At 39.9% G+C, this 23,891-nt stretch overlaps 1 protein-coding gene and 1 long non-coding RNA gene across 5 annotated transcripts in view; both read right to left on the reverse strand.

Annotated features, from left to right (window-relative positions):
* Phyhipl (phytanoyl-CoA hydroxylase interacting protein-like) overlaps positions 1 to 11,250 on the reverse strand; it is a 41,606-nt gene extending 30,356 nt beyond the window's left edge. Inside the window, exon 1 of one of the 3 annotated variants that reach the window (NM_178621.4) lies at positions 10,964 to 11,250. In NM_178621.4, the coding sequence (NP_848736.2) occupies positions 10,964 to 11,066 (103 nt within the window). In that variant the 5' untranslated portion in view covers positions 11,067 to 11,250. Of the gene's footprint in view, positions 1 to 4,634; positions 5,144 to 10,963 lie in introns of those variants that run through there. The other 2 variants (NM_001162846.1, XM_006514112.3) reach the window with 2 other exon arrangements.
* Positions 11,251 to 13,007: 1,757 nt separating this feature from the next.
* The window catches only part of D630013N20Rik (RIKEN cDNA D630013N20 gene), a 54,915-nt gene continuing 44,031 nt past the window's right edge, over positions 13,008 to 23,891 (reverse strand). For both annotated transcript variants that reach the window (NR_045292.1, NR_045291.1), the window contains 2 exons: positions 19,446 to 19,559; positions 13,008 to 14,499 (listed from right to left, as the gene is read on the reverse strand). This is a non-coding gene — a long non-coding RNA (RIKEN cDNA D630013N20 gene). The remainder of the gene's footprint in view (positions 14,500 to 19,445; positions 19,560 to 23,891) is intronic.

The following is a 23,891-nucleotide window of genomic DNA, read 5'->3' on the forward strand; positions in this document are numbered from 1 at the left end:
AACTGAACGTCCCTCCCTTCTACTTCCTGTAGGGCTGTCTCTCTATCCATCTTCTCATCTCCTATTACTCTCTCTGTTTTCTTTCCCCTATGTTCACTCCCTGTCAACTGGTTGCTTGCCCCTCCTCTTGACCTATAGGCTGACTTTACTTAATCCTGTTGACAATAAACAGAAAGCTCTCGGATTAAAGGCATGTGCTAGGACTGAGCTACAATACAACTAGGAATAGTTTTGGTTTTTTGTTACTGTTTTTTTTTCCCAGTAAATAACACAATCTTGGGGTTTACAGTGTGATTAAATATCCTTCAGTCTTCTATAATTATACCAGTAATGAATCCTGGAGTATAGCTATATTTAAAATACCTATATGAAGCATGGATAATAGTAAAAATTAAAATGCATTCTAGATTTAAAAAAAAAACAACTCAAGAACCACTGAACAAGTTTACATGGATATATTGAGACCAACTTAGTTTAAAATGTCAAAATTGTTTGTTACTTACAGCTAATTTTTCAGCTATCCTTGACCACACTGCCAGCTATGTTTAAAATGAGACAGATCTGCTATAAGCTTTCAGAAATTGTTACTAAAACTAAATAAAAATAGTCTTTTTTTTTTTTTTTGGTCAGGATTTACACTATAGTGATGAAAATTGACAAATTTTCCTTGGGTTTTATATGAAAATATTTTGTAAGACAATTATATTTTCTCTGACAGTTCCAGAACTTTGCAGCAAAATAGTGGCTGAAGTTCTTATAAATCAGATAATTAAAATGTGTTAAAAATGAACTCATCATAGCACATAAGAAAAGAGATAACCCATGGCTTTTTAAAAAATTACTAAATTTGCATTTCTAGTATTGCAAGCTATATGCTAACTAAATAAGCTCTTATTTAAAAAGTTAAACAGAACATTGATACATGTCTTCAAGTGCAGAGACTACAGAAGGTATTCAGTAGAGTCCTGACAGACTGAAATGCTGAGTTTAGCTAACATCTTTACGGAATTCGCAGAATGAGAACAGGGATTGTGTGGCAGAGTTCCACGTGTGGCTTTGAAACATTTAAAAATGGTAAAGCCCCAAACAACAGAGAAAGAATGAATGTCAAAGTCAATTTTTAATGCCCCATCAGTGAGATACTAAGAAATGTTGAGACACAACATTAAGGGGAGAAGATGAAGTTAAAAACATCAGGAGGGGCAGCTCTTGTAAATCGCCATCAGATCTCATAATGAAGTAGTTGTCATTGGTAAGGATTAGACATTAAGGTGTTTGAAAGTGTTGGATCATCACATATAAACTGTTCTTTTATAGTGTAGATGATTTTTCCACAAGCGAACTATAATATTATAGACAGAAAATATCAAAAATCATTAGCTCAGCGCTGTGAAACAAAATATGAATATTCCAGAGGAAATAAAAATTTTATCAACTAAAATTTTTGAACAGCATCTTTCAAATATAATAACTTGGAAAAAACAAATTTATCTAAATCTTTTAGAAAGCTAAAAGAAACCTTAGTAGGGCTGGAGAGATGGCTCAGCAGTTAAAAGCACTGACTGCTCTTCTGAAGGTCCTGAGTTCAAATCCCAGTAACCACATGGCGGCTCTCAACCATCTGTAATGAAATTTAATGCCCTCTTCTGGGGTGTCTGAAGACAAAGACAGCTACAGTGTATTTACATATAATAAATGAATAAATCTTTAAAAAAATCTTAGCCTGAAAATATGTCCACAATATTTCCATGTTTATAAAATACAAGTAATTTTTCAGTAATAAACTATATATTAAAGATGAGATTCAACATTCAAGCAATATAAATTGGTCTGAAATCTTAATAAAGAAAAGCTTAAAGAATGAGCACTTAAAATATGATCAATAGTATGTGACTTTCATAAAGCAGTATTACATCGACAATGAAAGCCAAACTGACACATTGTCACTGCCCTCCTGATGAAACACTCCACCCTTTATAATTCAAGTGTGGGAGACTTACTATTTCTCAGTGAGTCTAGATTAGCAAACTTGAAGAATACACAGAGAAAGAAAAGAAGGCTAAAAAAAAAATCAGTTTGCCATTCCTTTTTGTCTGAATCAGAATTTTAGACCTATAATGCAGTGAAAAATAAAAGACAAAAAAGGTTCTCTACCAATTAGAAAGTTTGAGAGCAGCTATCTACTAACAAGATAAACTTATACTTGGAACTGAACCATTAGGTTATGGCATGATTACAAGATATATATATATATACACACACATACATATATATATATATATATTGCACATTACATATATGTATATGCACATGTAATATGTAATATACATTTACAATATACATATACAATGTACAATATATGTATTACACATTACATATACATATATGTATATTACAAATTACTTGTTAGCCAGCTCTAAGAAGCTTCTAGCATACTCTCCTATCCCAGGCACACTTCCTTCCCACCCAGTGTACCCTGTGAGCATGAGTAAGCACACACATGCATCCAGCCTGCTCTCATCTCTATCAGAAATGCTTGTCTTCTACTTCCTCCCCTGATATTTTACTTTTAACATCCAGAAAAATGTTGCTTCCCAAACCAATGGCAGAGTTATTTAATACTCTTTCTCCACATTATTCGACTTACTTTGAATGCAGGATCCAAATAAACATGTATTCTGGGAGCCTTCCTTCTACCTCTAACTGTTCTGAATATAAACCCTTAAGGTTGGACCACATATACAAATAAATAGCAAAAAATAGCGTGTAGAAGAACACTAGGAAACAAAGTAGGCCTCTTTTAGGTTTTCTCTTTATTTTATGTGTAAGGGTGTTTTGTGTACATGCATGTCTGTGCACCACATGTGTGCAGTGCCTGAAGGGGTGGGAGTTTTTGGATTCCCTGAAACTGGAGTTATAAAGGGTTGTGAGCCACCATGTAAGTGCTGGTAAACAAACCTGAGTCCTCCAGACGGCAGTGCTTGTAATGCTGAGCCATCATCTCTCCTGCCCTAAAGCAGGACTCGTATTAATTACTGAAGATCAGGGCCTGTAAATAAATGAATCCCCAGAGAACAAAATGGCACTGCTCTCTAGTATTGCTTTGACAGTTGCTCCATCCACTAAGGATGGTCTGTGAACTGTCAATCTCTAAGCCACTCATTTAGAAACTTAAAGAATATTAGTTGATTTTTGTGTGCTGATACCTTTATAATTTTTTTTTCATTTTCATTTTTAGTAACTTGCATTTATCAGGCAATGGCAGGTAGGAAATTTTTTCTCAAAACGTCTTTTACTCTACATGGTTAGGTAGATTATAGACAACAAAATGGTAAGATGTTGATTCTGTTTGAGGCTAGATGTCATGTAGCTCAGGCTGACCTTGAATTCCTGATCCTCTTGCCTCTACTTCCCAAGTTCTACAATGACTCTACAATGAATACATGTTTCACCATGCCAGGCTCAACTCCTTCTTAATAGTATGGTTTAGAATAAAGAATATGATCTGTATAAAAATCATAAGTAATATTTATTACTATAACAACATGTCTTCAGAGTTGATACACACCTCTGGCACTTGAAAACATATTAGTACTAGAATTGTAAGTACACTTGTATATGTCTGCACTTAGAAACATTCCTTCCTAAACTCAGATGCGAAGACATATAGGGCTATCCATCTTGGAGTAACCCTACACAGGACTAACCTACTGCATTATTTAAGTTCCTATGGATCTCTGAATAATGTATATAATCTCAAAACTTTGGTAATAGGCAAAAGTAAATCAGTCTACAACTTTCTTTAACAAACTTCAACATCTTTATCCTGTCAAGAGGGGTTAGCTCACAGCCAGTTTTATAGTAGGTGTTAGTGCATACTTTAGTTAATGGTCACAAAGTAACTATTTTAAAGGGTTTGTGGGTTTGTAGATTATGTGGTCTCTGTCACAGCCAGTTACCTCTTCTCTAAGAACACTGTAGTCACAGATAATATGTAATTAATAGAAAATAAATTTATAAATATAAACTTATTATGTTTATATAAAACAGGCATGTCTGTGTTCCAGTATAGTTTTACATATATTAAGAGGTGGCAGGCTTGGGAATCTGGCTCAAGGACCATAATAACTAACTTCTGGTTTACATCATAGACATAAAATACTGCCATTAGGAACTGGTCACATAATAAATGTGCAAGATTATCTTGGTTCTTGTTGGCTTTAGTCAGTAGCTTTTAAAATTTTAAAGACTGAGAAATTCATCAGCTTCTGACTCATGGAAGACAAGTTTTCATCAAAACCAAAGTATACAGTAAAATTGTGTGTGCCTTATCTTTAATGGCATATGACTAGTGAATGAAGCTATAAACCTTCTATGCTATTCATAGGTAGCAAAACCCTCCATGGTACAGAAAACAAAACAAAAAGATGTATCCATAGAAGTTGCCTCTACCACTGTAGCCAATAGTATTAACAGGGAATCCCCAGAGCAGCTTAGTAAATGGACCACAACCACAGTTCCAATGTTCATACAATGGCAAACTAGCTACATATGCAGTTGAGATGCTCTTTGTCCCATCGTAGCTATGACACGACTTTGAGCTATTAGACTCTTGCTAGCATTCTTTAACAAACCTGGATTGCAGCAGACTTAGTTCATCTTTGGGATTCAACTTTGGCCTTCCCCAGACTGTGTTCACTCTTCGTCGGGGAGTGAAATAGAGCAAAGCTCCTTAAAGACCACTCTAAAGCTGATGGCAAATACAAACCTCTTTCTTCCCCATAAGTTCTGGTCTCCCTAGTGACCTGGGTATTTTCCATGACTAATTGTTCTCCCTGTTCTAGAACTCCTCTTCAGAGAACACAACTGAAGAACAGCTGCTATGTTTCCAAGTGGTTTTCTAAAGTTGGATTTTAACTGCCTTAGCTCAAATGCTTCTTGTCTTTATAGTAATCCATCTAAAATGACTCCCAAGATTTCAACACTCTCCTCATGTTGATGAGAAAAGGGACCTCTGTTTCACAATCTCCCTTAAAGCAGCAGAGTTCTTTTTATCAACTAATAATTCTAAAACATCTATCACTAGACTTTAGGTATTCTGCATTTCTGCTGGAAACTTTCCAAACATTATTTTTCTTCTCAAAGATATATGTATAAAACACATCCTTTTCGGGGAGACAATTCAGGTAAAAAGTCTGAACTATAGAGTAGCATAAATGAAGAAAAAGATGACCCTAGAAAGAATATGCTTTCCCCTCATGGCATTCCCTCTGAAACAATGGCAAAGCAGTGCATAGTACAAATACAGCCACAGAGTGGCTCGGATCTAGAGCTCTTCTTCAAAAAGAAGGTAGAACAGAGACCTAACATTCGAAGTTTAAAAAAAGCAAAGGTTATCGAGATGTCTTCAAACATTTGCTTTGCTTCATTTTCACTCATCAATAATTCCGATTTCCAACTTTCCAGACTTAAAATTCTAGTTATTCCTGACCATATTCCACACTGCCTGGAATTCTGTCCTGAAGTCGGTACTTGTGCATCCTCCTGCCCTGCCAACCCGCTGCATTCTGACACCAGGGAGCAGAGCATGCTAAAGCTCTCTGCGCATTTAAGCCCAAATGTTCCTGCTTGGCTACACAGTTCTGCTCCCAGTCTTTGCAAATGCTGACTTTCCCCCTTCAATGTATATGTACAAACATATTCTACTCTGTGAGACATTAATTATAGTCTGACAGTAATAAACTATTTTAAATAGCTAAAATATTAGGTAATTAGCACAGTAAGAAGATAATTGAACAGATTAATAACGAATTAAGAGATTCTTGGGAAGGCATTTAAGATACATTGAAAATAAAGCCAAGAAAGAGATATATTCAACAAGGCAAAACTTGAGTTTTGAAACTTTTCCCGAGGGCAGAGAAGTGAATGTAGAAATTAGAGTATTGTGCTTCAACTGCTGTGATTGCTGAAACTGATTTACAAATGAAAGCACACAGGGAGAAGACGCACTTGAATTAGAGGAAAGCAAAGTGGATCAAAACAAGTAGGAAATCTTAGTGAAGACAAAACCAAGTGACCTGGGTGTGTCTACACAGTGCTCTACCTAGAGTCAGGCTCTGAGAGGCTGGCCAGGGCAGCCAGTCAAGTGCCAGTTACTGCTTGGGCCACACACATTCTGCCACTGGAGGGAGTCTGTTCACATTGTCTTTGATGTGACTTTCCCTCTAAAACTTCTTGGTCTTCTATGGAAATGAGATAGAGCTCCTACCAAGAGTAAGAATTGGATTAACACAGCTGATGGTTTTCTTGCTCTTGTGTGCTTCTTTTAGCTTTTATTCATTCATTTGGGTTCTTTGCTCCCTAATGAAAATGTACATTCCCCCTCGCAGTGGTATCTGAGGCAAAGAAATGAATACAGAGACATATGACCGAGAGCAGGGCAGCTGTTAGGAAAGAGCATGAAGGAGAATATTGTCAAGCCAGGGCAGAGGGGAGCTAAGGCAGACACTGGTTTAAAGAGTGTGCTCAGGTCATAAGGCACAAGGAAAGCATCAGCAGATGTCAACTGGAAGCCAAGAACAGCTTCTAGAACTAGGGTTGACAACAGTGTTACTGTTGGGATGCTACCAAGCAAAGGGTCTCAATACCACCACTGAGATTTTTTTTTCAATTTGCCCTTAAAATTCAGAATTTATGGTCGTCAATAATCTCTCATACAATGCTTTCCTAAACAGCACACAACTGAATTGCAAATACTGGCCAGAGAGAGAAAGAGACAAGGAGGGAGGAAGGGAGGAAGGGAGGGAGAGAGTGAGGGAGAGAGGGAGGGAGGGAGGGAGGGAGGGAGGGAGGGAGGGAGGGAGGGAGGGAGGGAGAGAGAGAGAGAGAGAGAGAGAGAGACTTTAAAAAGTACTGGGTTCAACTCAAGAGAGTATGTAGAAGATAACATTCCACTCCCAATAATGTTTCTCTATTTTGCAACAAGAATTATGGTCTATGCTACATAATACTTCATTTTACATTTCAAAATCCTATATGACATTACTATGCCTGTTTTGGACAAGAGTGCCTCTGGCTAAAACAGGTTAAGTAACTGGCCCACGGTTACAGGGCTAACAAGGACCAACAATCTAACCTGGCCATGTGATCTGAAATGGTATCCCTGCTATTCCATGCTGCACGTCAGTGGGACTGAGTCATGATTATGTCACATTCTTGTGATGAAGGCATTAAAGGGACACATTCCAGGTGTTCTTCCCAGGCGTTTGCTTGCTTTAGACATGTTATTACAGGCCACCTGATTCAGACTGAGCCATTACACATTTGGGTTATTATGTTCCCAATGTTAAGCTGTGTTCTGATCATATGTCAAAAGCATAAAAGGAGGTTTCAGCTCCTGTAACTTAAGTAGACAAGGTTCCTTAAAGAAATCTATGTTTTGAATATATAAAAGAGAAAAACTTTCCTTTCCCTTTCTCCACCGAACGATGATTACAAAGAAACTGTAGGTTACTTAAGTTATATTCACTTGCTTAGTAGCATCATAAACCTCATACCATATCTAGACACCATATCTAGACAGTCATAAAATGATCTACTCAGAGGAATAATGACTGTTAAAGAGAGAAAGCTGGGGGGCAGTGTTAATACTATTAAAAAAAAAACCTAGTCTTTTCTACTTCTCTATAACAACAATATTGTTAGCTTGGAGAAACACATAGAGATCTATTTATCAGCTCTATCTATTGGTCTATCTGTCTATCTATCTATCTATCTATCTATCTATCTATCTATCTATCTATGGTAACATGTGAGTAAACCCTTTTTAGAAAGGAACAGAAGCTTGTGTGTGTGTGTGTGTGTGTGTGTGTGTGTATGTAATAAAAACATGACAAGAGTCAGAATTAATATGGAACTTTGTATGGGGTGGTGAGCATTTTCTTTTCTTTTTTTCTTTTCTTTTTCTTTCTTGTCACAGGTCAGCAAGTGCTTCATGCTATTATGGGAAGAAACAAACTAAGAATGGATTCCCATATTACTGATATTTTCAGGTGAAAGACTGGATTTTTTTCCTTCCATTAAAAAAAAAAAACCATTATGAAGCTACATGGTGCACTCAATGAAGTATACCAGAGCACTCTAGAGCTAGGAAAGAAGTACTTGCCTGATTAGAACAGGAATTAACAGATGCCCCCATAGCTACAGTACATATTCCAACAGTTTCCTAACAGAGTCCTATCTAGAATCCTCATTTTGAACTACAGTGACTAGCACATAGGCAGGAACCATGTACCAGCAACAAAGTGGACATGCCTAGGAACGACTACTCACAAGGATATATGCATGTACACTTACAGGAATCCCCTTACTTTATTAAAAAGTGAATGCATGACTATTTGAACTCAGATATCCTCCCAAGATTACTAAATATTTTGAAAATAACGGGGGGGGGGCAATGCTGTGAGATGGTGCTAGTAACATAAACTACAATTTAGAGGAAAAATCAGCTACAAACAAAGCATAAAAGAGAAGAGCCAACGAAATGAGAGACAGTGATGTTTTACTAGGAACCATAGCTTGTGACTCATGAGACACACAGAGCATGATACAATTAAAAACCTCTGTGAGTAGAAAGGAACAGAAATCCACGATTACCCACTACTTTGCCCTAGACTACTTTATTTCATTTCCAAGGAACTTACGTTTTCCTCCGTCAATACCAAATTACCAAGAGTGAAATGGAAGAGTAAAAAGTAAAAAAACCACATACTCCCATATTCATAAAATAAAACTATAGCTCCGTAGACCTAAGACACAAAGAAATATATGATCAGCTATGTCTGCTGCCATAATCTTGCCTCATGTATTGATAACAGTGAGACTTAAGGGGAAGGGAAGTGAGTGAGGTGTAGGGAGCAGACACCATGAATCTGTTATTTGCTCACTGTGAAATCGTACTAAGGAAAGTCGTAATAGAGACTGAATGCAGCATCCTACAAGCTGTTCCATAAGAACCTGTGTTGTTCCCTCTAAATGACTGTCATGACGCCAACTTACTGATTAGAAATTGCCATATATTGGGACTGGGTCACAAGGGGGAGGGAGAAACAGAAGCATGTGACAGCCTTTCAGTGGAATGTCTCCATTTTTTTCCTCACATTTTTTAAAAACATGGTTCTTTGTAACTCCTTGGTTTAAACTACTTTACAAAGTGAAACCTGACTAGTCTAGAGGACTATAAGTGATTATTGTTATAGCTATTGCTTGATCCCAACATCCCCCTCAATTAAATGTTACATAATTTGCTCATTTTGCAGGATTCATAATGCCAACTGAAACAACTAAAAATGGATCAAAAGAGCTACAACTCCAGAGCAGAATATAGTAAAAGCAGAACTAACTCCCACAGCCTACCTTAGTACTCTGAACTTTATTAAACAAACATTTCCCTGACACCCCTGATAAACACAGAAAACACAATTTTAAAAACTGAAATTATTAAGGTCTGAGGAACAGCATTAGGTTGTCTAGTTCCACTTATTATTTGAATGAGTATTTGATAAATTGCTGAATCAAATAAAAATCAAATCTACTTTTATTAGAATCTTGGTTTTCTCTGAAACCAATCTGAGAAAATAAAAATAGCTGCAATTTACAAAGCTAATCTACCGACAAAGGAAATAAACAGTCTTTACAAGAATACTTAATTATTCAGACTACACCTCTTTCATAAGTTAAGGTTTGTTGTGTTCAAAGAGTTTGAATTTTCATTTAGAGATTATTAAAAATAAATTCACACTAACAATTAAAAATTATTAGTAAGCAGGACTTTAGTGCTCAGTCGACTTAAATGTCCATTTCAATGCCTTTAAAAAAAATCAAGATCTTTGTTTCCTATATGAGTTATCCTGCTACATTTAATGACCTTACCGTGCACCAATTAATAGCTCTCATAACTTTTCTTTTAAAATGTTCTATAGCTATTACTCATATACAGTTGAACATTTTCACTGATAATCGTATTTCCATGTCAACCGGTTTTATATGCAGAATTTAACAATTATTTGGCCAATCAGCAATCAGACGACTTCTTTACAAATGAAGTTTTATTCCAAATCACTGAAACAACTCTTATCCTCCAACTAGCCCAACACACCATTCTGTGCCCAACACTGATACTCTAACTAGCCCAACACACAGCGCCGTGCCCACACTGCAGAGTACTAGCTAGCTAGCACTTTAACACTCGGACCCTGTGATCAGTCATTTCCTTTTCGTAGACTGCCAACTTTAACAATAGAGTACTGACACATCAACACACAATGGTGTGTGCTGCACACACACCGAATCTCAGCAAACGTAGAGGAAGGACCAATATCCTGTTCGGATTTTTGACAGCCTCATAATCCCTGCCCAGAACCAAGAGCCTAGTGTCTGTCCTTGGTGCTGAAACGCAGCTTTTCTGTCCCCGACTAAAATACTAGGAGGCTCACCCCAGTTAGACAGACACTCCTGGGGTTCAGAGGTTTGCAAGAGAATGGGTAAGTTTTTGTTCAAGCCTATCCAGTCTAGCCTTCGCGGTGGCGGGTAAGTCCCTGGTCGGGAGACCCAAGATCTGCCTGCTGCAGAATAGGCAACACCGGGCCGCGGACCCGAGAGGCGCCCTCTCCACCGCGGAGCATTCTCCCGCGGATCCGAACGGTTCCTTTTCCCCAGTGGAGCCCTCTCCCGCGGACCCATTGGATCCCTCTCCCCCGGTAGCCTTCTCCCGCGGACCTGAGCGGCGCCCTCTCCTAAAGACCAGAGAGGCGCCCTCTTCCCCCAGCAGCCTTCTCCCGCGGACCCGAGAGGCGCCCTCTCCCTCCAGCAGCCTTCTCCCGCGGACCCGAGAGGCGCCCTCTCCCAGGGACCGGACACCTCCGCCCGCGTCCTTTTGTCTCCCGCCGGTGCCTCCGTTCCTCACCATCACGGTCGCACAGCTGGATGGCCTCCAGGCTGAGGTTCTTGATCTCCTCACACGGACTACTGGGGCTGCTGAGGGCATGGTCCAGGCGCGGCACCTCCATCTTCGCGACCCCGCGTCGAAGCCAGGCGCCAGCGGCCGGCGGGGCGAAGGGCGGGAAAGGCCTGAGAAGGCTGAGGACGAGGGCAACCTCCGGTCGGGAGTCGCGGCCGAGGCGGCGGCGGCGGTGGTGGTGGCGGCGGCGGCAGCGGCGGCAGAAGCTCCTTCGAGTGCGCGGCTCGTAGACTGAACGCCGGCCGGCGCGAGCGCGGGAAGAGCGCGCTCTCGCCTGAAGGGAGGGCCGCGCACGCTCACGGGGGCGGGGCTGGCGGTGGACGCGCCTACCTGCCTGCACCCGGGCCCCGCCCCTTTCCTACCTCTCGCAGACCCCGCCCCCTGCCTGCCGCCCGCCCTTGCGCACACGCGCACGGAGGACAGGGGTCCGGGGTCGCGCCTACCTGCCTGCACAGGGCCCCGCCCCTTTTTTACGGCACGCGGACCCCGCCCCCTACCTGCCGCGCGCGCGTACGCGCACGGACGCGGACGCGCCCTCCGCTCTCCTCTCTAGGGCTCCGCTCCCAGCCAGTGGCGCGCCCACGCTCTGACACGCCTCCATCGCTGCCCTTGTCCTGGGGCGCGCACCCGCAACCTACCTGCGGGCGCGTAGACCGTACCCCCCGGGGCGCCTGTCGCGCGCACGCGCATGCGCGCCCCACTGCTTCCCTGCGCATCCCGACCCCGCCTGCCGCGCGCACGCGCCCTCGCTTGGCTCTCCCGCGCGCCTTCTCCCGCTGGAAGCGAAGGAGGATGGAGCGCGCGAGGAGCGCGGGCTGTGGCAAGCTGCTCGGCGCGTCGCGCTCGCCCGGCGATGGCGGCTAGGCTCTTTTCACAATGCCAGGTAGAGCCGGACGGCCACCCCGGGCTGCGGCGAGGCGAGCGCGCGCCTGTTGCTTGTTGAACACACATTGGGAAACTGAGGCCCGAGCCGCCTAGGGTTCCCGGTCCCCGCTCTGCGCGCCCAGCCGCCGTTCCTCACCAGGCCCCGCAGTGAGCAATGAGCGGCCACCTGAGGACTGCACCGGGCAGCGAGCGCGAACTCAGGTCGGTGCTGCGGGACAGGTGAGGCTACACAGGATGCTGGCGGCTGGCTGCTGAGGAGGCAGCTTCCGGGTGACAGCCACTTGTCAGCTTGCCTCCTCACCCACTCAGCTAACAAACAAGTCTTCAGTGCTCTCCCTGGGCCCGGCATTGTTCTGACTGAAAAATACAGGCTGAAACACATCACCTGTTCTTTGTTACCCTAGAAAATGAAAGGGGGACCTGTGGTCTTCCAGTGATGGCCATATTTGCACGCCCCATTGCTTTCAGGAGCACCTAAGATATTTCAGTGCACTCTGATGGTGCAAAGGTTTTAAAAATAAAGCCTATATAGATGACAGCCTGTTGGCCTCTGTTCTCATTTACTGATTCGGAATGTTATTTTGTTTTTCTTGGTATCACGGGATCAAAAGAAGCCCCTCTCCCCCTTGTATTATTTATAGTTATTGGTAATAATTTATGTTCCATGTTTACTCATTTTCCAATTTCAAACATTGATATTCACCAATAAAAACAATTTACATATAGATTACTATATGCTGCCTTTTCTAGTCACATCCATTTAGCCATAAACAACTAAATCTAGTTAATTGATGTCTCATAAAATGGAAGGCCCCGCTTTAGATAAAATAAACCCGTGAGGAAATTTGGCACAATTGAAGGTTGATAAACATCCGTGTAAGGTAATTTGGTATCATTAAGTGAAATGTCCTCGTTATGAACTTCGGGATTAATGAGATGGACCTTTGTTTTGAGCTGGGAAAAACATTCCAGTATCAAGGTAGGAGATACCTTAAGGAGAGAGTAAATTACTGTTTGTCAAGAAAAATGGTGAATTTCTTATGTTCAAAAACCTAGATCAGCAGAACTAGATATTGACAGCCAAAGCACAGTGGGTTCATCTTTCAGAGAATTCTCAGATTTATAAATCACAAGAGGAGCTGCAAACTACAAAAATAGCTTACCCACAATTGAAAGATATAATATGTATACATTAGAACTTTAATTCACACAAATATTACAAGTGTATCAGGACAATATACCAGGTGCCGAGAATATATATCCCAGTTGGGGTCCACATTCAGTCAACTGTGAGCAGGACATCATAGGCAAAGAAAAAGTATTAATTACTTTTCCACTACTATTACCGAATTGCTAACATGTCTGAGAAGTGAAAAGGTTTCCTTTGGTTCAGTTTTGATATAGTCAGTCTATCTTAATGAGGAAAGCCATGTTCACAAATGGCAGATGAGAAAGTGTATATAGTGGCAGGAAGCTGTCAAGGATAATACACTCCCAAGGACCTGGCCCAATGACCCACTTCTTCATCCAGGTCTCCATTTTCCAGATCTCCATTTTCAAGTTCTCCAGTCTCCCCAATAGCATCAACTAGACCGAGATCAATTAGACTGAGAACCTGAGGCAGAGATTTCAGATTCAAACCATAACAGGGAAAGCAGGAGTTCCTGTTCCTGCTAAAAGTTCCTCAGTACTAAAAATGCAGCTGGATCAATATCCAATAGAATGGCCATGGACCATATTAAGAGCAAGGTGTCTTTAGCAAACACTATGATATTTACTTTCTGGGCCGGAAATATTCAAACTACCAAAGACGTGCTACTCTTCAGTCAAAAAAGCCACCAGGCTGAACTGAAAACAAACAAACAAAAACAAATACACAGGCAAAGATTGTAGTCACCATCTTAAAGCAAACTACTAGAAACAACCAGAAGAAAGGAGTGTCATTATAGACATTATAGAAGTAGAAGGCTTCATTCTATTCCAAATCCTTTGGTATGACCCTCAAGCTCATGGAACCTCTTTCTTTTTTTTAAAATTATTTTATTTACTTATTTATTTTATATTCCAATATCAGCCCCCTTAAGTCCTGCCTCACAGCTCCTCTCCTCACTCCTCCCAAGAAAGGGGAACCCCTGGGTATCACCCCTCTCCTCCCTGCATATCAGTCACTGCAGGACTAGGTGTATCCTCTCTCACTGAGGCTAAACGTGGAAGCCCAGTTAGGGGAAGATGATCCACAGGCAGGCAACAGATTCAGGGGCAGCCCCTGCTCCAATTATTGGGGAACCCAAATGAAGACCATGCTGCACATCTGCTATATATAAGAGGGTATTGGGTGGGGGGAATGTGAGTGTGGGGCTAGTTCCAGTCCATGCTCATTCTTTGGTGGTTCAGTCTCTGAGAGTCCCCAAAAGTCCAGGTTAGTTGACTCTGTTGGTCTTCCTGTAGAGTCCCTGTCCTCTTTGGGTCCCTCAATCCTTCCTCCGACTCTTCCACAAGACTCCCCAAGCTCCGTCTAAATGTTGGGCTGTGGGTCTTTGCATCTGTTTCAGCCAGCTGTTGGGTGGAGCCTTTCAGAAGACAGTTTTGCTAGGTTCCTGTCCACAAGCAAAGCAGAGTATCATTAATAGTGTCAGGGATTGGTTCTTGCTTATGGGATAGGTTTCAACTTGGGCCAGTCATTGGTTGGCCATTTCCTCTGTCTCTGCTCCATCTTTGTCCATGCACAGTTTGTAGGCAGGACACATTTGGGTAGAAGGTTTTGTGGGCAGGTTGCTGTCCTTATCCCTCCACTGGAAGTTCTGCCTAGCTACAGGAAGTGGCCACTTCAAGACCCCTTTCCCTTACTGCTAGGAGTTTCAACTAGAGTCACTCCCATAGACACTCTGGGGCCTCCCCAATTCCAGGTCTCTGGCATGTGCTAGAGATGCCACCCACTGCCACTTTCCAATTTCTTTCTACCTTCTGATATTTTCCTCGATTTCTCTCTTCAGACACATGAAGTTCTTGTCATACAGATACTTCACTTGCTTGTTTAGAGTTACACCAAGATATTTTACATCTTTTTGTGGCTATTGTAAAAGATGTTTTCTCCCTAGCTTCTTTCTTAGCCCATTTATCATTTGTATAAAGGAGATCTACTGATTTCTTTGAGCCACTTTGCTGAAGGTGTTTATCAGCTGTAGTTCTCTGGTAGAAGTTTTGAGGTCAGTTATATTTACTATCATATCATCTGTGAATAGCAATACTTTGACTTCTTCCTTTCCTATTTGTATCCCTTGATCTCCTTTAGTTGTCTTATTGCTCTGGTTAAAACTTCAAGTACTATATTGAAGACATTTGGAGAGAGCGAACAGCCTTGTATTGTTCCCGTTTTTATGGAATTGCTTTAAGTTTTTCTGCATTTAGTTTGATGTTGGCTATTGGCTTGTTGTGTTTATGTATGGACTTTGTATCCATGATCTCTCCACAACTTTTAAATGAAGGTGTGTTTGGCTTTTGGAAAAGGCTTTTTCAGCATCTTTCAGTTTCTTTATATGGTAGATTATATTGATGAGTTTTCATAATGAACCACCCCTGCATCCCTGGGATGAAGCCTTATTGATCATGGTGGATGATTTCTTTGATGTGTTCTTTGATTTGGTTTGTATTTTATTGAGTGTTGTTACATAAATGCTCATAAGGAAAATTAGTTAGAAATTCTCTTTCTTTATTGAGTATTTATGTGGTCTAGGTATCAGGGTTACTATGGCCTCATAGAATGAATTTGGCAATATTCCTTCTGCTTCTATTTTGTGGAATAGTTTGAGGAGTATTGGTGTTAGCTCTTCTTTGAAAGTCTGGTAGAATTCTGCTCTAAAACCATCTGGCCCTGTTTCTTTTGTGGGGGGCAGGGGGGACTTTCAATGACTGCTTCTATTTCCTTGGGGGTTATAGGATTACTTAGTTTATCTGATCTTGATTTAAGATCAAGTGGTAAGTAGTATCTGTCTAGAAAAATCATCTATTTCATTTAGATTTTCCAATTTCATGGAGAACAGACTTTTGAAGTAAGACCTAATGATTCTTTGAATTTCCTCAGTGTCTGTTGTTATGTCTCCCTTTTCAGTTTTAATTTTGTTAATTTGTGTGCTGTCTCTCAGCCTATTAGATAGTTTGGTTAAGGGTTTGTCTATCTTGTTGATTTTTTATCAAAGAATCATCTCTTGGCTTCATTGATTCTTTGTATTGTTCTCTGGGTTTCTTATTGATTAATTTCAGCCTTGATTTTGATTATTTCCTAACATCTACTCCTGGTGGGTGTGTTTACTTCCTTATTTCCTAGAGTTTCTGAAACTTGTGGTTCTTTGGAAAGTCAGTTATGTTAAATGGTGTTTTGCTGGGGCACACAGGTGAAAGGATGCCTTGCTAAAGCAGACATATGAAAGAGTGTTTTCCTGAAGCAGACACAGGTGAAAGGATGTTTGGATATAACAGACACGTGAAAGGACACTTGATGAAGGAGTATAAATATGACCCCACAGAGAGTGGGAGGTGAGCACCGAGCCTTGGTTTGGTTTACTCTGCCTCACTATTCTTGGCTAATTTCATGCATGTATTGGTTCACATTACATAGCGTTGTTGAGCTCAACTTGTGATAACTCCGACATTGAGAGAAACATGCCCAAGAACTGCTCATGAGGTTCCTGCAGCAGCTTGCTGATTCCACAGCCTTGCCTCAGGCCTATTGGTGAGTCTACCAATTTCTTCAGGATTGAATTATACAGCTGCTGGTTTGTGTGTGGTGTCTGCCTGCCTAGAGGGTCTGCAGCTGCTGAGTCATATTTGGTGGTTGCTATGGAACTGACTGAACGTCTGCCAAAGAAGACAGAGCTGGTTCCCAAAGAACTGTTGTTGAACAGGTTCATGTCCCCAATTTCCTAATAACTTTTCCACTATCTCTGCTGGGTCATGGGCTAGAGGACAGGTTGAACTCTTATTAAAAGTAGGTTGCAAAAAATTTATGCCTACAGCTTTCAGGTGTACTTTTAAATTGCTGATATGATAACTTTCTAATTTCTTTATGGAGGCACTTAGTGCTATGAACTTTTGTCTTAGAACTGTTTTCATTGTGTCCCATAAGTTTGGGTATGTTCATTTTCAATGAATTCTAGAAAGTCTTTAATTTCTTTCTTTATTTCTTTCCTGACCCAGTGATTATTGAGTAGAGAATTGTTTAATTCCCGTAAGTATGTAGACTTTCTGTTGTTGTCAAAGTCCAGTCTTAATTCATGGTGGTCTGATAAGATACAAAGTGTTATTTCAGTTTATTTTTGTGCTTGTTTTTCGTTTTTGTTTTTGTAGCTATTGAGGCGTGCTTTGTGACTTAGTATATGTTCAATTTTGGAGAAGGTTCCATGAGGTGCTGGAAAGAATGTACAAGCTTTTGTGTTCAGACAAATGTTCTGTAAATATCTGTTAGGTCCATTTGATTCATAACCTCTGTTAGTTTCATTATTTCTCTGTTTAGTTCCTGTCTCCTTGACCTGTCAATTGGTGAGAGTGGGATGTTGAAGTCTCCCACTATAAATATGTAGGGTTCCATGTATGATTTAAGCTTTAGTAATGTTTCTTTTGCAAATGCAGGTGCCTTTGCATTTGGCAAAGATGTTCAGAATTGAGATGTCATCTTGGTTGATTTTTCCTTTGATGAGTATGAAGTGCCTTTCTGTATCTCTTTTGATCACTTTTGGTTGAAAGTCTATCTTATTAGATATTAAAATGGCTATTCGAGGTTGTTTCTTGGTTCCAAAAAGTTTTTGCTTAGAAATCCCTTTCTAGCTCTTTACTCTGAGGTTATGCCTATTTTTTGTTGCTGAAGTGTGTTTCTTGCATGCAGCAGAATGATGAATGCTGTTTATGCATCCACTCTGTTAACCTGTGTCTTTTTATGGGGGGGGGGGGAGTTGAGACAATTGGTGTTGAGAGATATTAATTGACCAATGATTGTTAGTTCCTGTTATTTTGATGTTTGTGGTGGACCTGTGTGTGAGTGTGTGTGTGTGTCTGTCTGTCTGTGATTCTCTTATTTTGGATTTGCTGGTTGGAATTATCTATTCCCTGTGTTTTCTTGGGTGTAGTTACCCTCTTTGTGTTAGAGTTTTCCATTTAGTATCCTCTGTAGGGCTGGCTTAAATAAAAAATATTGTTTAATTTTGGTTTTGTCATAGAATATCTTGGTTTTTTCTGTCTATGGTGATTGAAAATTTCGCTGGGTATAGAAGTCTTGGCTGGCATCTGTGATCTCTTAGAGACAGTAAGACATTTGCCCAGGCCCTTCTGGCTTTTAAAGTCTCTGTTGAGAAGTCTTGTGTAGGCTAATAGGTCTTCCTTTATATGTTAGTTGGCCTTTATCCCTTGTGACTTTTAATATTATTTCTTTGTTCTGTACATTAAGTATTTTTATTATTATGTGGCAGGAGGATTTTCTTTTTTGGTACACTCTATTTGGTGTTCTATAAGCTTCTTATATGTTTATAGACGTTTCTTTTTTCAGGTTAGGAATTTTTCATCTACAATTTTGTTATTTTCTGGGTCTTTGAGTTGGGAGTCTTCTCCTTCTTCTCTTCCTGTTATTCTTTTTTGTTTTATTTTGTTTTTGTTTTTCGAGACAGGGTTTCTCTGTGCAGTCCTGGCTGTCCTGGAACTCACTCTATAGACCAGGCTGGCCTCAAACTCAGAAATCCACCTGCCTCTGCCTCCCAAATGCTGGGATTACAGGCATGCACCACCACTACCCGGCCTTCTTCCTGTTATTCTTACTTAGGTTTGGTCTTTTCACAGTGTCCTGAACTGTTTTGTGTTAGAAACTTTCCAGCGTTAGCATTTTCTTTGACCAATCTATCAGTTCCTTCTATGGTATCTTCTACACCTGAGATTCTCTCTTTCATCTCTTATATTTGTTGGCAGTGCTTGCATCTGTTGTTCCTGTTCTCTTCCCTAGGTTTTTCTTATCTCCAGGATTCCCTCAGTTTGTGTTTTCTTTATTGCTTCTATTTCTAGTTTCAAGTCTTTAATTGTTTTATTCATTCCCTTTACCTGTTTAATTGTATCTTCTTGTACTTCTTTAAGGGATTTATTCATTTTCTCTTTAAAGGCCTCTATCATATTCATAAGATGAGATTTAAGGTTATTGTCTCTGGGATTAAAGGTAGAGCTAGTGGTTCCTGATGGTAGCAGGCTTCCAGGGATGCAGGTATAACTGATAGACAGACCCTGATGGCTTCAGGCTGCTAGTTGTCCTGGGTTAGGGCAGGCCTTCAGGAATGCAAGTAGAACTGGTGGTCCCTGATGTTTGCAAGCCTCTTTGTCCTGGGCAGCAGCAGGCCTCCATGGATATATGTGGCATTGTGGCCCTGGAAAAGGAGTGCAGAAGGGGCAGGGTGGGACTTAATGTTGTTGAGTTTTCCCAGAGGAGCCCTCAGGCAGGGGATTGGGGTCAGAGGGGAGCAGAACCTCTTTCTTATGTTTCCAGGTATCATTTGAAATAAGACACGTCACTTACCTGCTTGAGCCATTTGCTGTCATGGTGAAAACCTGTGGAGCTGGTCTGTGTGATTGCATTCACTTCTTCCAGCACCTTTCTTGTTTTCTTGTTACAGTTGTTACTTATAGTTTCCTTATAAAGACAACCACATTATGGTTTGTAAATTAATGTACATCAAGAATTGAATCAAATTTGAGAAGCCCCTCAACGATATCCTAACCAGCACCTTACCTAACATTAGAGCCCTTGACAAGAAGGGCTTCTTCCTGTACAGAGAACGTCCTCATGTACTCATTTAGAGTATATTTATTTTGAACACAAACATGCCTCCAACCTTAGGACCTTAATTTTTCCTTTTTATAAAAAGAGATTTCTTTATTTATGCATGTGGGTGCTTTTGTCTGTATGTATATGTGCATGCTAGAAGAGGGCACTGGTATTCATGAGACTACAGTCATAGATAATTGTTAAGTACCATGTATGTGCTGGGAATTGAACTCAGGACCTCTGGAAGAGCAGCCAGTATTCTTAACCACTGAGTCATCACTCCAGCCCCATTTTTTCCTCCTTTAATATTGGTTGTGTGACAAAACTTTTTTTAGGGGAGATACAATGCACACTCAGTCTGCTTGCTCAGATAGAGAGTCCTCAACAGACGAAAGTATGGATTCCAAAGAATAAAAATGGGTCTGGAAAGGTGACTGAGCCATTAAGAGCCTGCTCTGCTCTTGCAGAGGATCAGAGTTCAGTCTTCAACATTATGTACTTTGCAGCTCAGAACCCATTCCAAGAATCCAACATCTTTTTCTGGCCCATACAGGTACTTAAAACTCATGTACATACTCTCACACATATACATATACACATAATTAAGTATAAAGTAAATTACAAAAACTAAAGTGTTTAAGGGATAAAATTAACCAATGATGTGGAAGATCCCTAAAATAAAACCTGCCGAACATTTAATAAATAATTTTTTAAACGGCAAATAAATGGAAGTTATCCATTTACTTCTATATCTGAAAAGTGATATAAAAATGTCCACAGTAACCAATATAGTGTACAGATTCTATGTAATTTCTAACAATCTCTAGTGACATTTTCTACAGAAACACACACACACACACACAAATCCCTTTAATGTCATGAAGCTATAAAATGTTTCAAAGAGCTAAAGCAAGCTTGAGTAAAAAGTATAAAACTGGAGACACCACACATTCTGTTTTTAAGCTATATTTAAAAGCTTTTGTGCTCAAAACATTGTATTGTTAGCCTAAAAACAGACATGTTGACTAGTGGAACCAAATAGAAGACTAAGAAATGCACATGTGCAGTCAGTGTTCTATAGAACTATATACATTAGACTATACACTAGAGAAAGAAAGGGATCAGAAAAACTGGATTTCCCTTATATAAAAATAATGAAATTGGACCTTCCCCTATACACAAGAATTAACTCAAAATGGACTAAGGACTTAAATTTAATGTCTGAAAACATAAAGCAACAAGAAAACACAGAGTAAGCATGGATCTAAAAGTGGATTTTTAGAATTGACACCAAATATACAGGTATTAAAACCAAAAAAATAGACAACAGGGAGAATATCAAATTGGAAGGTATCTGCATAGCAAAATATCACAGTGGTGCATCCTAAGTAATGCAAAAAAAATTGTAGAATGTATGGTTATAATCATTTTACTAAACATATAAGAATCTCAGTAACAAAATACAAGTAACCCAATGAAAAAATGGACAAAGGATCTAAATGGACATTTTTTTCCAAAATGCAAAATGCCTACATTTGGATATAAAAAAATATTTAAGATGTCAATGACAATAATCATAGAAGTAAAACGCCACAATATCAACTAATACAGTCATCAAAAAGTCCAAAGATAACAAGTGTGGGCAAGAATATGCAATAAAGGAAAACTTGAGGGAATCTAACTCTGTATGAGCACTATGGAAATACCAGTATCGAGTTGTCTCAAGGTCATAGTATAACAGTTATCATATGACCCAACAATTCCACCACTGGACAGTTACCTAAAAGTGAGAGTGCTTTGTAGATATACCTGCACTCCTATGTTTGTTTACAAGATCATTCAAGGCTGAGGTATTGGTAGAGCTTGAACATCCATGAACTGGTGAATATGTAATAGACTATTATTTGGCATTAACAAAGGAGATCTTACCATTTGTATCAACATGGATGGGTATTGAGGACACTGTATTAAATAGAGTAAGTTGGACACAGTACAATGAACATTTCATTTATATATGAAATCTAAAACAAAGCAAAATGAAAAAACTAAAGTTAGGAATAGAGTGGTAGTGGTTATTTGTGAATGGTAGAGGGAAGGAGGGTCTATTGGTCAAAGAGTTCAAATCTTAGCTGAGTATTGAAGACCTATGTACAGACTGGTGGCTATAGATAAAAGAAAAGTTGGCATTTGTTCTAACAATAGATCAAATATGCTCCTACAAAACACACACACATACACACACACACACACGTGCTGAAGAGACATGATAATTAGCTTGATTGTGCCGATCATTTATACAAATGTATATATACTAACATCAAAACAACATTCTAAATATATGAATTTTTATTTTTCAATCATAGCTCAATAGAGGTAGAAAGCTCTTTAATTTAGAAATGAAAATAATTATCCTAAGGGCTGGGTATAAAGGTTGAAGTGTTAGCTTTTTGCTTCCATCATTGACTCAATGGGTCTTGGTAAAACTTGCTCCTGTTCCCCCAAGCCCCCAGCCGTGCTCCCATCTGATGTTTGTCATTATCTTGCATTTCCCAACTCCAGCTTCTCCAGTCTTTCCCTTTCCCTGATTCTACTAATGCCTCTGCCCACCATCAAGTCTCCTTAATTAGGAAAATACCTTTACTTGAACAAATCACTATTGAGTTTGTTAATGTTTGTTCCAGTACTATGAGAAACTCACTACAAACTGGGGAGTACTGTAAAAGTTATTCACCGTTTACTGCTAACCTTCATAGCATGGAGCGCCAATCTATAGCCTTCTGATTCTTAGTCTTCAAAAGTCATTTCAATTTGGTAAGGTTTTTCAAACCACTAAAATATCAAGGTCTCCTTTCATCTGCAGCCTCTTTGATATTTCAGCGTTTTCTTTCTGCGGAATCTCTGTAGTGCTGACCTCTCCTAGATCTCTCTCTGCCTGGGAACTTAATGCTTCTCAACTCTGGCTTCTACCCTGTCCTCTTGGGGGCAGATATTCTTTAAAGCTCAACCTTTGGCATCATGTTCCTTCCTGTTTAAAGCTATTTCCTTGGAGAATTCACATAGTCTCATGAATTTTAATCTCTTCTCAATGTTTAAACTCCTACATTTATTATCAAATTCCCATTGCTGGTCCTTGGGTCTAAACAACGCTGTTCCCAGTTGTCTAATGAACATGTTTATCATTCTTGTCATTGTTACTAATTTATCAATTTCCCCCTCTAATTGGTTCACTTTTCTGAGTTTCTCCACGACAGACATTGGCGTCATCCCTTATGTCCCCCTGTTTAATCTGAACCACAACTAAGACCGTGCATGAGAACAGTTAATCAGCACTTGCTCCATAAATTACAATGCTGCCATTTTCTAGGATTAATGTGAAGATATCATTAGACAGACATAAAACTGCAAAGTGGTGCTGTAAGGTTAATATGTTTCGTTGGATGAACAGAATAGAGGGACACTGGAGAGACTGGGAGATAATTATAGTGTAGGTAAAAATTTGAGGTATTACAGATTAGGAATTATTCTAATTAGGGTTGGAAAAAGGAACAATAGATATGGTAGTGATGTTACAGTATTATATCTCCAAAAGTGGCACAAAAATATTAAAATTGTCAGTATTTTCTATGATAAAGTTTATTTTATAATATATTTATATGCTATATATAATACTACAATAAGGAGAAGCAACTGAATGTTTTCCCAATATTTAAAACCCAGTAGTTATTTTCCAATGATATATAGTGGAGAGCTCTTGGTGCCACTTCAAGGGTATTGGCAAGAATATTTTTATTGGGCTAGGACAAGAAAGTAGTCTCAGGGGCTGGAGAGATGGCTCAGCTGGTAAGAGCACTGACTGCTCTTCCAGAGGTCCCCAGTTCAATTCCCAGCAACCACATGGTGGCTCACAACCACCCGTAATGAGATCTGATGCCCTCTTCTGGTGTGCCTGAAAATAGCTACAGTGTACTCATATAAATAAAATAAATAAATATTCAAAAAAAAAAGAGAAAGAAAGTAGGCTTAGGCAAGAATTTGACATTGGGCTAGAACAAGGGTCAAGATGAATACAGCTGAGGGATGTGTTCTTTGTATCTTGATTGTCTTGTTAAGTCTCTGAATACAGTAATCACAGGACCTTTGTTTGTTCCTTGACTACTTTGTCTTTGACCTGGAACTGGCCCTATTCTTTGCATGTAC

Source organism: Mus musculus, chromosome 10 (assembly GCF_000001635.26).
Source record: "Mus musculus strain C57BL/6J chromosome 10, GRCm38.p6 C57BL/6J".
Classification (NCBI taxonomy): domain Eukaryota; kingdom Metazoa; phylum Chordata; class Mammalia; order Rodentia; family Muridae; genus Mus; species Mus musculus.